We start from the raw sequence: 18,208 nt of genomic DNA on the forward strand, positions 1-18,208 counted from the left end.
TTTCCTTGGGCCATGTATTGATTTTAAGGCATATGTTAAAGGTGACTGCATAGTCTTTGAGATTACTCTGTATTCTTAGCCCTAATTCATTTAGGAGGTTGGAAGTTCTCTAGCACTGACACCAATATTAATTTCTTTTCTTCTTTTTTTTTTTTTTAAATACTGGCCTGTTTTCTTCCCCTGAGATATATCAGGACATATCTAACCTAGATACATTTCATACTTGAAATAACAGGAAAATATTCCTGTCTCAGCATGCCATTTCTGTCCACTGTAATTTGGATATTCTTCATGCTGCATTTATGTCCACAAGGGTAATAGTACTTACATTAAAAACTGGCCCTCACGAAGTAGCTCACCCTTCACGTAGTCCTTTACAGCCTTTCACTCTCTGACCCTGTACTGCCTCCAACTCCCACTGTTTTTAATAAGCAACTCAAATGTGGTAAACTGTCTTCTCTGTGCTGAGGGCAAAAGCACCAGCAGACACATGATGACATGGTTTTGGAAGAGCACATGGAAATAAGCCCATAATTCTAGTCCTAAAATACCCCATTGCAAAGTCTTAAGATTATTTTCAAACCCTAACCTTTAGTATGAGTTCTTTAGTCCAAAAATTTTTCTTCTACCATACATGCTCTAATGAGACAGCAGATAATATATGCCTTTCAAAAGGTTTGCTTAGACAGCCATGCAGCAAGTATTCATCAAATAACTAAAAATAACATACAGGTAAATCAAAAAAAACGACAAAGCATCTCACTAGGGGGTGGGAATGTCACGGAGGAAACCCTGAAGCTCAGCAGAAATTCCAAACAACAGCGAGTCTCAGATTTCATTTCATATGATGATAAAGACAGAATCATTTAAAGCTTTTAAATTTTGGAAAGAAATAGTATTTTAAATGAAGTAGTAGGAAATCATTCTGCATTAAATCTAATATATAGCCCACTTTATACAGGATTTAGAGATCTAAGACCAAGTCAAGGAAATTTATCAGCTACACTACAACTATGAAGCAGGATGGCACTGTGGCAAGAGTAACTGTGATATTAGACAAGCAGACCTAACTTCAAACTCTGCCCCTCGGTTGCTTTCAGCTAGTTATTTACTCTACTTATGTCTAAAATGTCAATAATTTTGTAAGGTTCATGTGAGGATTAAAAATATATCTCATGCTCCTGGTATAGTAAAACCCAGTAAACTACCAGTAAGTCACAGGTAATGGTAGCAAGTACCCTCATTTCAGAGATGCTTATCTGAAAGTGTTTGGTGTGCATATAACCATTGTTTGCAAAATGTCTCTTGGAGCCTTACTTCTGTGACTGTTTTTCAGAGAAGCCATCTTGATGGAGCTGGAAGGTAGAGAGGAAACGTGTAGAGGAGGGAGGTAGGGAGTACAAAGCAAGCAGGTTCTGGAACCAGTGGCTCCTTGTTATCAATTTTACATATTTGAGTGCTGAGAAGTATTGCTTTCAAAAAAAGAACTCTACCAGGGATTCCCTGGTGGAGCAGTGGTTGAGAGGCCGCCTGCCGATGCAGGGTACACGGGTTCGTGCCCCAGTGTGGGAAGATCCCATATGCCGTGGAGCAGCTGGGCCCGTGAGCCATGGCCACTGAGCCTGCGCATCCAGAGCCTGTGCTCCGCAACGGGAAAGGCCACAACAGTGAGAGGCCCATGTACCGCAAAAAAAAAAAGAACTCTACCATTTTTTTTTAACCTGAAAATCAAATGGTTTTGATGCATAACCTTTCAGCTTTAAACTTCTGAGGTTTTCAGGCTCTGTCTCTTACCTTTTCCCTCTCTCTCCTTCTTGCCACCCTTCCGTTCTTCTCCCCACTACAACCCATCTCTCAAGTTCTCCTTAAGACAACAGCACAGGTTCATAACACACACTATCCTTGTTAGTATTCACAGACAATAATAACTAGATGACAAACAGAAAATAAACCAACATTTTGGCCTGATTTCCTCTATCCTGTGACATAAACAAAACTAGCAATAACACTGCAACTCAATATCTCTTAACGAACGCTATACGCACATAACTTCATTCTACAGTTCAGTGCCATATTTTGACTCTGCTGGATTTGCTGTCAAATAATTGTTAATTCAGTATGTGAAAGTTTTGCAATTATGACCTTGTACAAACACATGCCTTGAGAGGGCAGACAGCAAAAGCAAGAAGAACTACAATACTGCAGCCTGGGGAACGAAAACCACATTTGCAGCAAAATAGACAAAATGAAAAGGCAGGGGACTATGTACCAAATGAAGGAACAAGATAAAACAACTAAATGAAGTGGAGAAAGGCAACCTTCCAGAAAAAGAATTCAAAATAATGACAGTGAAGATGATCCAGGACCTCGGAAAAAGAATGGAGGAAAAGTTCGAGAAGATTCCAGAAATGTTTAACAAAGACCCAGAAGACTTAAAGAACAAACAACTAGAAAAGTAAAGAACAAAAAAACAGAGGGCTTCCCTGGTGGTGCAGTGGTTGAGAGTCCGCCTGCCGATGAAGGGGACGCGGGTTCATGGCCCAGTCCGGGAAGATCCCACGTGCCGCAGAGCGGCTGGGCCCATGAGCCATGGCCGCTGAGCCTGCGCGTCCGGAGCCTGTGCTCCGCAACAGGAGAGGCCACAACAGTGAGAGGTCCACGTACCGCAAAAACAAAAAACAAACAAAAAAAGAACAAAAAACAGATGAACAATAAAATAATGGAAATGAAAAATACACTAGAAGGAATCAATAGCAGAATAACTGAAGCAGAAGAAGGGATAAGTGACCTGGAAGAAAGAAAGGTGGAAATCACTGCCGTGGAACAGAATTAAGGAAAAAAGAAATGAAGACAATCTCAACCTCTGGGACAACATTAAACACACAAACATTCGCATTATAGGGGTCCCAGAAGGAGAAGAGAGAGAGAGAGAAAGGACCCGAGAAAACATTTGAAGAGATTATAGTCAAAAACTCCAACAAGGGAAAGGAAATAGCCACCCAAGTCCAGGAAGCACAGACAGTCCCAGGCAGGATAAACCCAAGGAGAAACACACCGAGACACACAGTAATCAAATTGACAAAAATTAAAGACAAAGAAAAATTCTTAAAAGCAGCAATGGAAAAATGACAAATAACATACAAGGGAACTCCCAGAAGGTTAACAGATGATTTCTCAGCAGAAACTCTACAAGCCAGAAGGCAGTGGCATGATATATTTAAAGTGAAGAAACGGAAGAACCTACAACCAAGATTACTCTACCCAGCAAGGATCTCACTCAGATTTGATGGGAGAAATCAAAAGCTTTACAGACAAGCAAAAGATAAGAGAATTCAGCACCACCAAACTAGCTCTACAACAAATGCTAAAGGAACTTCTCTAAGTGGGAAACACAAGAGAAGAAAAAGACCTACAAAAACAAACCCAAAACAATTAAGAAAATGGTCATAGGAACATACATATTGATAATTACCTTAAACGTGAATGGATTAAACGCTCCAACCAAAAGACTCTGGCTCACTGGATGGATACAAAAACAAGACCCATATATATGCTGTCTATAAGAGACCCACTTCAGACCTAGGGACATATACAGACTGAAAGTGAGGGGATGGAAAAACATACTCCATGCAAATGGAAATCAAAAGAAAGCTGGAGTAGCAATACCCTATCAGATAAAATAGACTTTAAAATAAAGAATGTTACAAGAGACAAGGAAGGAAACTAAATAATGATCAAGGGATCAATCCAAGAAGAAGATATAACAATTATAAATATATATGCACCCAACATAGGAGCACCTCAAAACATAAGGCAACTGCTAACAACTATAAAAGGGGAAATCGACAGTAACACAATAATAGTGGGGGACTTTAACACCTCACTTACACCAAGGGACAGATCATCAAGACAGAAAATTAATAAGGAAACAGAAGCTTTAAATGACACAATAGACCAGATAGATTTAATTGATATTTATAGGACATTCCATCCCAAAACAGCAGATTACACTTTCTTCTCAAATGCACATGGAACATTCGTGAGGATAGATCACATCTTGGGTAACAAATCAAACCTCAGTAAATTTAAGAAAATTGAAATCATATCAAGCATCTTTTCTGACCACAACGCTATGAGATTAGAAATCAATTACAGGGGAAAAAACGTAAAAAACACAAACACATGGAGGATAAACAAAAGGTTACTAAATAACCAAGAGATCACCAAGAGGATAACCAACAGGAAATCAAAAAATAGTAGAGGGCTTCTCTGGTGGTGCAGTGGTTGAGAGTCTGCCTGCCAACGCAGGGGACGCGGGTTCGTGCCCCAGTCTGGGAGGATCCTGCGTGCCACGGAGTGGCTGGGCCCGTGGGCCATGGCCACTGGGCCTATGCATCCAGAGCCTGTGCTCCGTGGCGGGAGAGGCCTTAGCAGTGAGGGGCCCACGTACCGCAAAAAAAAATTAGTAGAGACAAATGACAACAAAAACACGACGATTCAAAAATGATGGGATGCAGCAAAAGCAGTTCTAAGAGGGAAGTTTACAGCAATACAAGCCTACCGCAAGAAACAAGAAAAATCTCAAATAAACAATCTAACCTTACAGCTAAAGGAGAACTACAGAAAGAAGAACAAAAAAAACCCAGTGTCAGTGAAGGAAAGAAATCATAAAAATCAGAGAAGAAATAAATGAAATAGAAACAAACAAAACAATAGCAAAGATCAATAAAACTAAAAGCTGGTTCTTTGAGAAGATAAACAAAATTGATAAACCTTTAGCCGGAATCACCAAGAAAAAGAGGGAGAGGACTCAAATCAATAAATTTAGAAATGAAAGAGTAGAAGTTACAATGGACACCGCAAATACAAAGCATCGTAATAGACTACTACCAGCAACTCTATGCCAATAAAATGGACAACCTGGAAGAAATGTACAAATTATTAGAAAGGTATAACCTTCCAAGACTGAATCAGGAAGAAATAGAAAATATGAACAGACTAATCACAGGTAACGAAATTGAAACTGTAATTAAAAATCTTCCAACAAACACAAGTCCAGGACCAGACGGCTTCACAGGTGAATTCTAACAAACTTTTAGAGAAGAGCTAACACCAATCTTTCTCAAACTCTTCCAAAAAAATTGCAGAGGAAGGAACACTCCCAAATTCATTCTATGAGGCCACCATCACCCTGATTCCAAAACCAGACAAAGATACTACAAAAAAAGAAAATTACAGACCAATATCACTGATGAATATAGAGGCAAAAATCCTCAACAAAATACTAGCAAAGAGTATCCAACAACACATTAAAAGGATCATACACTATGATCAATTGGGATTTATCCCAAGGATGCAAGGATTCTTCAATATATGCAAATCAATAATGTGATACAGCATATTAACAAATTGAAGAATAAAAACTATATGATCATCTCAATAGATTCAGAAAAAGCTTTTGACAAAATTCACCACCAATATATGATAAAAACTCTCCAGAAAGTAGGCATAGAGGGAACCTACCTCAACATCATAAAAGCCACATATGACAAACGCACAGCAAACATCATTCTCAAGGGTGAAAAACTGAAAGCATTTCCTCTAAGATCAGGAACAAAACAAGGATGTCCACTCTCACCACTCTTATTCAACATAATCTTGGAAGTCCTAACCATGCAATCAGAAAAGAAAAAGAAATAAAAGGAATACAAATTGGAAAATCACTCTTTGCAGATCACATAACACTATACATAGAGAACCCTAAAGATGCCACAGAAAATTATTAGAGATAATCAATCAATTTGGTAAAGTTGCAGGATACAAAATTAATGCACAGAAATCTCTTGCATTCCTATACACCAACACTGAAAGATCAGAAAGAGAAATTAAGGAAACAATTCTATTCACCACTGCAACAAAAAAGAATAAAATACCTAGGAATAAACCTATCTAAGGAGGTAAAAGACCTGTACTCAGAAAACTATAAGACACTGATGAAAGAAATCAAAGATGACACAAACAGATGGAGAGATATACCATGTTCTTGGACTGGAAGAGTCAATATTGTGAAAATGACTATATTACCCCAAGCAATCTACAGATTCAATGCAATCCCTATCAAATTACGAATGGCATTTTTTACAGAACTAGAACGAAAAATCTTAAAATTTCTATGGAGACACAAAAGACCCTGAATAGCCAAAGCAATCTTGAGGGGAAAAAACAGAGCTGGAGGAATCAGACTCCCTGACTTCACACTATACTACAAAGTAACAGCAATTAAGACAATATGGTACTGGCACAAAAACAGAAATATAGATCAATGGAACAGGATAGAAAGCCCAGAGATAAACCCATGCACCTATGGTCAACTAATCTATGACAAAGGAGGCAAGCATATACAATGGAGAAGACAGTCTCTTCAATAAGTGGTGCTGAGAAAACTGGACAGCTACATGTAAAAGAGTGAAATTAGAATGCTCCCTAACACCATACACAAAAATAAACTCAAAATGGATTAAAGACCTAAATGTAAGACCAGATACTATAAAATCCTCAGAGGAAAACATAGGAAGAACACTCTTTGACATAAATCATAGCAAGATTTTTTTTTGACCCACCTCCTAGAGTAATGAAAATAAAAACAAACAAACAAAAAATAGGACCTAATGAAACTTAGAAGCTTTTGTACAGCAAAGGAAACCATGAACAAGATGAAAAGACAACTCTCAGAATGGGAGAAAATATTTGCAAACGAATCAATGGACAAAGGATTAATCTCCAAAATATGTAAACAGCTCATGCAGCTCAACATTAAAAAAGCAAAAAACCCAATCCAAAAATGGGCAGAAGATCTAAATAGACGTTTCTCCAAAGAAGACATTCAGATGGCCAAGAGGCACATGAAAAGCTGCTCAACATCACTAATTATTAGAGAAATGCAAATCAAAACTACAGTGAGGTATCACCTCACACCAGTTAGAATGGGCATCATCAGAAAATCTACAAACAACAAATGCTGGAGAGGGTGTGGAGAAAAGGGAACCCTCTTGCACTGTTGGTGGGAATGTAAATTGATACAGCCACTATGGAGAACAGTATGGAGGTCCCTTAAAAAACTAAAAGCAGAATTACCATATGACCCAGCAATCCCAGTACTGGGCATATACCCAGAGAAAACCATAATTCAAAAAGACACATGCACCCCAATGTTCATTGCAGCACTATTTACAATAGCCAGGTCATGTAAGCAACCTAAATGCCCAGTGACAGATGAATGGGTACAGAGATGTGGTACATATACACAATGGAATATTACTCAGCCATAAAAAGGAAGGAATTCGGGTCATTTGTAGAGATGTGGATGGACCTAGAGACTGTCACACAGAGTGAAGTAAGTCAGAAAGAGAAAAACAAATATCGTATATTAAAACATATATGTGGAGTCTGGAAAAACGGTACAGATGAACTGTTTGCAAGGCAGAAATAGAGACAAATATGTAGAGAACAAATGTATGGACACCAAAGGGGGAAAGCGGGGGGATGTGGGGGGATGAATTGGGAGATTGGGATGGACATATATACACTAATATGTATAAAATAACTACCAATAACCGGCTGCATAAAAAAATTAAAGTAAAGTAAAAAATAAAAAATAAATAAAAATCAATTAAACAAAAAAGAAACACATGCCTTATTATCAATTGTCTACAAGAGGGTAATGGAAATATTAGGCAAGGTGATCCACTCATTTTAATGAGTGACAAAGGTTCCCAGAGAGATAGACTATAGGTTAGAAATGGTAAGATAACACAAAAACTCCCTTGAAATTTCTTAGATATATTAAAATATGATACACTGGATACTAATATCATTTAGTAAATTTTGTCTAAGTCTTTTCTTAGAAAGCTAAGAGACTATTATCATTACATAGAAAAACTTAGCTGAAATTCTGTTAGTTATATATGTTATCATATAAATCAAATATTTTATTCAATTTTCACTATATAACACTCTCAGAAGAAAGCCAGGCACAAAATCATGAGACCCATGCATGCTCACCATTGAATACAAAACACATTTAGTTTCTACAAATAGATATTGAAGAAAGCAAGCCTTATTTTAACAACCTGGCTAATAATTTATGTTTAAACTCTGGGATTAAAAAAAAAAAAAGAAAGAAAAAAAGGATGCACAGTTCTAAAAATAATATTTAAATATAAAGACACATTTCATTTCTTATCGTTCTCAGTGTAATGCCATTTGCTCTCTAAATTTTAGTTTGAGGATTTGATAAGGGGGCAAAATTGAGATCTAGTAGGGCCTTAAACTACTGAATCACACCTCACTAAGCTTTACAACAAAGGAGGAATGGTTTCTTACTTCAATCTTCAGATTAATTTAATGACAAAGGCCTTTTAGATACACAGATAGATACACAGATACACAGACAGAAAGAATGTCTATTCTATTCCATTTTACAGATGGAACTCTGTATAGTGATTTACATTATTATCAGTGAAAAGTACCAAATTCAAGGTAGGATACAATGTAGCATAATTTTAAGCTGTCAAATGGGTACTCTAGAGACTCTAAAATTCAATTAGTCATTTTACAAAAACCTGTTAAGAAGTAAAAGCAGTTATAATTACTCTTGAAGATAAATGTATTGAGATGTCAATCATGATCTCTATGCTCAGATCTAGGTCAGAACATGTAGTAAAATTATCCAATGAATTTGTTTCATGATGTCACAAGTATAAAGGAACATCTGACAAACAAGGTCATGAACACAGATATATTTGAGATAGAAGAACAATTCCAGCTCCCTGCAACATTTCTTATTTTCTATGGATTTGATTTTTATAGACTAGACTTTTGAGAAGTAGAAGATTGGGATTAATTTGACTAGCAAAAGACAAAAGAAAGAGCGAGATCCTAAAAGGGAGCTCCTTCTCTAGTATTAATAACATTTAAAATTATATCCAAAATAAATAGGTGAAATCATTTATAAAGGCAAAGCTAGGGCTTCCCTGGTGGTGCAGTGGTTGGGAGTCTGCCTGCTAGTGCAGGGGACACGGGTTAGAGCCCTGGTCTGGGAAGATCCCACATGCCGCGGAGCAACTACGCCCGTGAGCCACAACTACTGAGCCTGCACATCTGGAGCCTGTGCTCCGCAACAGGAGAGGCCGCGATAGTGAGAGGCCCGCGCACTGCGATGAAGAGTGGCCCCCGCTTGCCACAACTAGAGAAGGCCCTTGCACAGAAACGAAGACCCAACACAGCAAAAATAAATTAATAAACTCCTACCCCCAACATCTAAAAAATAAAATAAAATAAAAAATAAACCAGAAAAAAAAAAAGGCAAAGCTAAATATTAGTAAGTATGTGAAGGTCTTCTAACTACATTAAAATCTGAGCTGAATATAATATTGGGAAACGAAGTATTTTTTCTTATTCAATTAATTTTTTATCAAGAGAAAGACCTTTTTTGTTTAACCCTTGACCAAAATATTTAAACCACATTATGTAAGTTGACAATTTTCCTAAGTAAAAGGAAATAGTGCCTTAGGAAACCAAAGATGAAAAATATGATTTATGTTCATGAGGACATTATAGTTTAGTGGAAAGAAGGAGGTATTTTTAAAAGTACTATAGGGCTTCCCTGGTGGTGCAGTGGTTGAGAATCTGCCTGCTAATGCAGGGGAGATGGGTTCGAGCCCTGGTCTGGGAGGATCCCACATGCCGTGGAGCAACTAGGCCCGTGAGCCACAACTACTGAGCCTGTGCGTCTGGAGCCTGTGCTCCACAACAAGAGAGCCCGCGATAGTGAGAGGCCCGCGTACCACGATGAAGAGTGTCCCCCGCTTGCCACAACTAGAGAAAGCCCTCGCACAGAAACAAAGATCCAACACAGCAAAAATAAATAAATTAATTAATAAACTCCTACACCTAACATCTTCTTTAAAAAAAAAAAAATAATACTATAATAGCAATTGAAATACGTACCAAGTACAGTGGGGAGCATATCTGAATGTGAGGATAGAAGAAATATTATATAAAAGCTCCATGCCAACCAGGAAAATCTTCCCAAACAGATGGAACTTAAGTAGACATAGTAAGAATGGATAGGAGTTTGGTGAGTGGTAAGTGAACAGAGAATTGTCTCAACAGAGGGAAGAGAACATACAAAGGCTCAGAGATGTCAAAGATCATATTATCTTTGAATGTGAGGGAGGGGGTCCAGGTTGGTGAGAAAAAAGGAGTTTGAGCCCATCTGAGGTATCCTATGATATATCTTTCATTCTAAACTATAACATTTTTAAATTCTTAGTCTAGTTTCCCCAAAGTGTCCTTGTGAGCGTTGGTTTTATTTACTCTGTTTTTTGCCATTTTCTATTGCCATATAAGATACACAGAGGAAAGTACACAGCTCATAATTGTACAGCTCAATGACTTTCAGTTTGAGTATACCTGTGAAAACACCATCCAGATCAAGAAAGACTGTATTACCAGCATCCAGAAGCCCCCTTCATGCCACCTTCCAAGCACTAACCATCCCCAACCCCTGCCAGCCCTTCCTGGAGGTAAATAATACCCTGACTTCTAACATCATCAATTTGTTTTGCCTGGTTTTGAAATTTACATAAATGAAATACAGTACATTATCCTTTTGTGTTTCTTTCCCTCAAGATTATGTGTGTGAAATTCATCCATATCATATATGGCAACAGTTTGTTCACTTACATTGCAGTGTAATATTCCATTATGTGACTAATCACCATTTATTTATTCATTGCACTGTTGACAGACATTTGGATTGTTTTCAGTTTGGGACGATTTTGGATACTGATGCTGTAAATACTCTTGTACATGTCATTTGGAAAACATATGTACTCAGTTCTGCTGGGCATATACCCCAAAATGGATCTGTTCGGTCATTAGGCTGTACAAAGTGGTTGTACAGATTTATACCTGACCATAGTACAGTATATGAAGAGTTTTACTTTCTCCATACTCTCACCAACACTTGAAATTTTGATTTTCATCTTTCTGCTCAGTGTGTAGAAGTTTCTCATTGTGGTTTTAATTTGTATTCCCTTGATGACTAAGTTGAGCAGGTGCTCACACCTTCGTATGATTTTTGGTCATTAGGATATACTCATTCTTTTGCATGCTATTTTTTTTTTTTCCGGTACGCAGGCCTCTCACTGTTGTGGCCTCTCCCATTGCGGAGCACAGGCTCCGGAGGCGCAGGCTCAGTGGCCATGGCTCACGGGCCCAGCAGCTCCGTGGCATGTGGGCTCTTCCCGGACCGGGGCACGAATCCGTGTCCCCTGCATCAGCAGGAGGACTCTTAACCACCAGGGAAGCCCTCGCATGCTATTTTAAACATACTTAGCTGGCCTTTCAGCCACCATCATTGTCATCTGACAAAGGCAGTTTTGCTAAAGAACACTTTAAGCAATTATTGACAGCATTACATCTTCAAATGAGAAGAAATAATTTTCTTCTTTTCTACCCATCTTCATTCTTTTCTTATTCTTTTCTCTCTTTTTTTTAAATTAATTAAGTTATTTATTTTTGGCTGCGTTGGGTCTGTGTTGTTGCGCGTGGGCTTTCTCTAGTTGCAGAGAGTGGGGGCTACTCTTCATTGCGGTGTGTGGGCTTCTCATTGCAGTGGCTTCTTTTGTTGTGGAGCATAGGCTCTAGGCACACGGGCTTCAGTAGTTGTGACCTGTGGGCTCTAGAGCACAGGCTCAGTAGTTGTGGCACGTAGGCTTAGTTGCTCCATGGCATGTGGGACCTTCCCAGACCAGGGCTCAAACCCGTGTCCCCTGCACTGGCAGGTGGATTCTTAACCACTGCGCCACCAGGGAAGCCCAATTCTTTTCTTATTCTAATCTATTTATTCACCCTCTCTTTCATCTTCCTGTCTACCTTTTCATTCCAAAAAGATCAATAAACAAAAGTCAATTAACAATGTCCAAGTATTGTAAAGAGAGTTCAGTAACAAGTTTGCATCACAGGTCCAGCCTTCTTACTTTCGAGTTGGTAAATGTTTGAGTTCTCTTTTTTTAATAATTGAAAAAAGTAAGCATTAACATTTACTGACTATTTACTTTAAAATAAATTTATCATTCATAAATTTTTAATAAGATAAATCTAAATGTCTCCTTTTTCCCAATTTATGAATAGATAATGTTCAGTGATCAGTTTAAAGGAATATCAGAAGGAAAATGAAAAAAACAGTATAGATTGTAAAAAGAGAACAGTAAAAGAAGAATATATATATGGATGCTTTCTTTCACCTTCTCTGAAAGCCAAACACAAATTATATTTGGCAAAAATAAAGTGGCTGTGACCTTTTTCCCTCCTCTGTATGATTAATTAATTAATGTCCTATTAATTGGAAGATGTGGCTGAATTTCTACCACTTTCATTTTCTGTGCACATCATCCCGTACTGTAACCACCGATTAAGCTGTTCATCAAAGGTGAACCAGCAAGGTCACCTGAGCAGTATCTCTTCAGCTATTCATTACCCATCTTCAATAGTAATTAACAATGGTAACATTTCCATAAATCAACATCTTTCTGATTGTTCTCTGATGATAAACAGTCAAAATATGTGGATCCCAGCCTACCCTTTTTACTTTTATATAAAAAATTCAGTCTAAATGTACCACAGAGAAAACTCAGCTGAAATATTACAGGAGTTTCTTTAATTAAAATGTACCAGAGAAATAAGGTTATGTACCTCTGACAGAAAAATACAAACCTACTTATACAACTAAATGAGTCTAAAACAAACAACCCAATCAAAAAATGGGCAGAAGACCTAAATAAACACTTCTCCAAAGAAGACATTCAGATGGCCAGTAGGCACATGAAAAGATGCTCAACACCACTAATTATCAGAGAAATGTAAATTAAAACTACAATGAGGTATCACGTCACATCAGTCAGAATGGCCATCATTAAAAAGTCCACAAACAATAAACACTGGAGAGGATGTGGAGAAAAGGAAACCCTCCTACACTGTTGGTGTGAATGTAAACTGGTACAGCCACTATGGAGAGCAGCATGGAGGGTCCTTGTAAAACTAAAAACAGAATTACCGTATGATCCAGCTATCCCGCTCCTGGGCATATATCTGGAAAACACCATACTTCAAAAAGATAATGCATCCCAATGTTCATAGCAGCACTATTTACAATAGCCAAGACATGGAAGCAACCTAGTTGTCCATTGACAGATGAATGGATAAAGAAGATGTGGCATATATGTGTATATATATACACATACACACACACAATGGAATACTACTCAGCCATAAAAAAATAATGAAATAATGCCATTTGCAGCAACATGGATGGACCTAGAGATTGTCATACCAAGTGAAGTAAGTCAGACAGAAGAAGACAAATATCATATGATATACTCATATGTGGAATCTAAAAAAAATGATACAAATGAACTTATTTATAAAACAGAAACAGACTTAGAAAACAAACTTATGGATACCAAAACGGAAAGTCTGGGGGTGTGGGGGGATAAGTGACAATTTAGAATAAAAAGTAGATTTAATTCACCCTACTCTCAAACAGCACATCACAGTGTGGACCAATAAGAAAAATTAGTTATAAAGTGTATATAATCATGATTAAAATACTGAAAATATATTTTAAAACTTAAGTTACTAATAATAGGCAATCATCCCATCAATTATGTATGATAATATACTATAATAAAGTGATTACATATTATTAAATAGTAACTAATGAATTACATTATTAAATATAATTATATTGTATATTATATATGTGAGCATACATTATTATATTCCATGCTTGTTTATTTCTAAATTTTAGAAAAATAATTCATTCTCTTTAGTAAAGTATTTTAAAATTCCTGTCTGCATTTTCAATTTCTCAATTTAATAAGTTATTGGTAAACATATATGCACAGAGCTTGGAATTAATTCAAAATTAATATGCAGAATTGAAGGCACAAACATTAGTCTGCTAGTGTATAAAATGGTATGTATATGTTAATATTCTATGTCAGTTAAGAGAAAACACAAACTGGCTTAAACAATAAGAAGATGTACTATTTCACAAAACCAAAATTCAAAGGATATAACAAGGTCAAGGTAAAGAAAGTAGGGCTTGGCCCTATTTTTCTATTATCCACTCAAAAAAGATCTCTCCGTTTGACAGTTTGGTCTCCAGGCTGCCTCTCCTCAGAGCCACTGGCATGTTCATGGCCAGTGGAATGAGATAAGCTCTCTCCCTACCATGAAATAAAGATGTTTCCCTTCAGTCTGATTAGATAAAATCTTGTGATTTAATAGAATAGGTAGTAAGTGAGCTGAACTCATTTTTAGACTATTTGGCTTGTTCTTCATTTTATTTATTTTTTTACTTCTTGGTTTCATTTCCATTTTGCTTTTTTATTGAACCGGGGAAAAAAAAACTAATGTTTCTATTTTTCCAGAGTTAGAGATAATGAAGATACAGTGAACATTCTTGAGGAAAATAGGATTATATAAAGTTATTGAGGGAAAGGCAAAGAATCCATTGAGGGTCTTTGATGGGGTCAATCAGTTTGACCACACTAGTTTATTATAATAATTAAATTCTTGTACTATACCTAACATAAGAAAATGCTACACATTCCAGACAGATTTTTCCAACACTGGATAAACAGAAGGATTCTCACCTTGTGGCATCTCGGGTGGCAGATAATGAGGTTCTTGAGCACTAACATGAACCCATTCAAAGTCATCATATAGATCCTGGTGGTAATCACAAACTCCCAGACCATCATCAAAAGTACAGCCACCTGAAAGGGGAAAAGAAGAACTACTGTTACATTCTAAACAGTAGAATGTGCTGGAGAAGAAAACATTATACTGAAATGTACAATGTGGTACTCATAAATTTAATAATAAATGGTACTCCTATTTATCACTATTTTCATTAAATGTTCACATAAAATGAAATTTCTATCCGTATCTTGTGTGAATAAGATAGTGGTTTGAGCCTCAGAAGTAAGGCTGAGATTTTTAGATATGAATAATATTAGAAGATATATGTAATAGTGAGGCTCTCCGGAAATATACAAACCACCTGCAATCTAAATAGTTTTTAACAACTTTAGCAGGGAGAAGGGGAGGAAAGAAAAAAGTGAAAATGGTCTTTCTTTATACAGCAAGTTCAAAAAGGTGACGTTAATAATTAAATTTACCAAATTTATTGCTTTAGAAGAACACTTTGAAATCTACTCATAATAGCAAATGAAATACTTACAGCTTTATGAGATCTAAAGTGTTTGAGGTCAGTGAAACATGCTTCCATACTTCATTTAGATTGCTTTCACACACAATTACGACTTAAAAGTGAGAAAAACTGAACGAAGCATAAAACTGATCAGATTAGCCTACAATCTCTCTCACTACTTCCACTTTATTTAATAATCTCTTTTTTAAAAATGGAGGTAGCCTTTCCCCATTACATCAGTCATTTTTCCTGGCTTTATTTTCTGGGGTAATTTTATGGCAGAAGTAGAATAATTACTTTTGCTTCTCAGCCTACATATACAGGCACACACAACTCAACATATTTAGTTTATTCAATTCATGAAAATCAGAACTGGCCTATATGTCTAATATTGAAAGAAAATGGATTAGAACTAATGAAAATTCAGCAGTAGGTTTAATGAGAAAAACCAATAACCTGTCTCCCTTCAAGTAGCTTATTTGTTTAGTTTCCACGGGGATCTTTGTGAAGGAGCTCAGTGAATTCTCTGACCAAACAGCAGGCTAGGGGGTGGTAAACTTCAGGCCTATAAATTCTTCTCTGTAAACAGAGAATTCACTTTCCTCATCAAAAATTTATCAATCTGAATATGCAAAAAAGTTATATTCCTCACCAATGACAGAGACAAGCCAGCATTACAGGCAAAGAAGGAAAAAAATCAGAAATGTCCAGATGACACTATGGCCCAAAGAACCTTTTTCAAAAGTGGAATATATATATATATATGGGTATCCTTGAATCACTCTTATGACCACATCAATCCTTTAAAATAACCAAACTTCAGCAGCTTGAAAGCTTAATGTTGTCTTTTAAATATGCCTAAAACAGCCTTTATATAAATGTTCTCATGAAAAATGATTTATTTTTTAATTTAAAATTAATCAATGAAAAGAGGTTGCTAGGAAATGAATCTTCACATAGCAAGGGGATAGTTTTTCTCAAAATATAATTTGCTCTCACAATCCTAAAATGACTTACTGCTGTGCAACCCATACCTTTAGGGCTTCCACTGACCTTTGTAATAGTGTCAGTGACCTCCGTATATAAATTTAAACTACCAATGGAACCTACATTGGCTCATTTGGAAGACAAATGGGCTTAACTGCTGTCCTTCAAGGCCATTGTTAATTTTAGACTCCAGGATTCTTATTAGCAGTAACAACTAGGAAGAGCTATACAAAATAAGTGGGTCAACCCCTGTTATTTGCTGCACTTCACTCCCGTATCAGTCAAGAGTCTTAGGGAAAGTTCCTGGTCGATCTGAGTTGAGTGATAGAAGAATTTTTTAAAGATGACTTTTTATTTTATAATTTACAATAAATTCTAATCTAAGAGGTACAATATATCTATCCACCACATGTGTAACATAGGAATAAATCTTTGGTAAAAGATGTTTATGAATCTTTTTGTAAAGAATTCTGTATTTCAAAGTTAAGGACTAATACAGTGTATCAAACTGGGTATAAAAGATACAAAAAATACTATTATTGGCCTGATGAATGGGACAGACAGACATGCATGGGAGAGTATATATATATATATATATATATATATATATATATATATATATATATATATATATATATATATATATATATATATATATAATACAGCATGTTACAAGGGATCATAACAGTATGACCAAAGTCACAAAGAACACAAATGACAAATGAATTGGCTACCTATACCTGAGTTGGTTTTGGAAGGCTTCAGGGAGTTAGGCCTAAAGATGAGGAAGGATGTGCCAGGCCAGAAAGGAAATTGGATTGAAATTAGAAAAAAAGCAAAAGCAAGGGCATAACAAATCTAAAGAAACATGAGATGTTGGAGAGTCTCAAATAATCTCAAATAATTCTGTGTAATGAGCATGAAAAGTATGTAGGGGACAAAATAGAAACAAAACTAAATATGAAAGATTTTTAGATACTATAAAACATTTAGATTTTATTCTATAATTGTATGAAGCCATTAAAGGATTTTATCCAGGATTATGACACAATTCAAGCCACATTAATAATAATAATGATAACAACAATAATAACAACAGCTATGTAGAGTTTAAAGAGTAATGGGGGAAAACGGAGGTAGATAATTTGGTTCAACCTTACAACAGATAGCACATAATATAATTTGAGCTAATTCCATTTTGCATAATCCCAGTTTACCATTTAAGGCTCACTAGAAAGCCCTAAAAACAAAGTCTTCTTTAATACATAGTCTTCTATACACATGCTCCTCTGTTTAGACATTTTTACATATAGTATTATGATCTATTTAAAAGAGAAATAGCAAGGTTCTAATTCATAAACAAAAACATAATTTATGAATTTAAAGTTTCACTGAGCTAGACAAAAGGAGGCAATACTGAAATGAAACGTCCTGAGGCAGAGGGGATGAAAATGAACAAGGAAACACCTTACATTTTCAGTTTTTGTATTTGCTAATGGTGACAGGACTACAGGGAGTACAGCAAAATCATTTCAGCAAAACGGCAACTGCAAGTTCCTTGACCCTTGGAGGAAAATTACTTCAGAAGAGCCATTTCACAGATTGCTAATTCCTCTATACCAGTCTGTCAGCTAAAGGACAGATCTTTCACTGCAACAGTCTGCTTCCACTATGACAACCCATTTGTGGGGCTTTGCAAGCTGTTCACCTGAAAATAAAAGTCAAGCTAATTTGGACTTGCTTGAATTTCTTTACAGTCCTAAGCAACTCAAAAGACAGATACTAAGAAACATTAGGTACAAAAAATAGAAGGATTCCTATCCCCAAAATTATATTGCCTAAACATCTAGCATTTAATGAGATTCTTGAGTGTTTATTTAAACAGACAGTTCTATGAGAGAGTATGGAAATAGAGATTCTTTCTGTGGAATCATAAAA

General features: G+C 36.4%; 1 protein-coding gene across 6 annotated transcripts in view; it reads right to left on the bottom strand.

Moving 5' to 3' along the window:
- The window catches only part of PTPRK (protein tyrosine phosphatase receptor type K), a gene marked incomplete at its 3' end in the record, with an annotated part of 565,453 nt that overhangs the window by 421,112 nt on the left and 126,133 nt on the right, over window positions 1-18,208 (bottom strand). For all 6 annotated transcript variants that reach the window (XM_079716965.1, XM_079716964.1, XM_079716962.1 and 3 more), the window contains exon 2: window positions 14,724-14,846. In XM_079716965.1, the coding sequence (XP_079573091.1) occupies window positions 14,724-14,846 (123 nt within the window). The remainder of the gene's footprint in view (window positions 1-14,723; window positions 14,847-18,208) is intronic.

This window comes from Hyperoodon ampullatus (assembly GCF_949752795.1).
Source record: "Hyperoodon ampullatus genome assembly, chromosome: 12".
NCBI lineage: Eukaryota > Metazoa > Chordata > Mammalia > Artiodactyla > Ziphiidae > Hyperoodon > Hyperoodon ampullatus.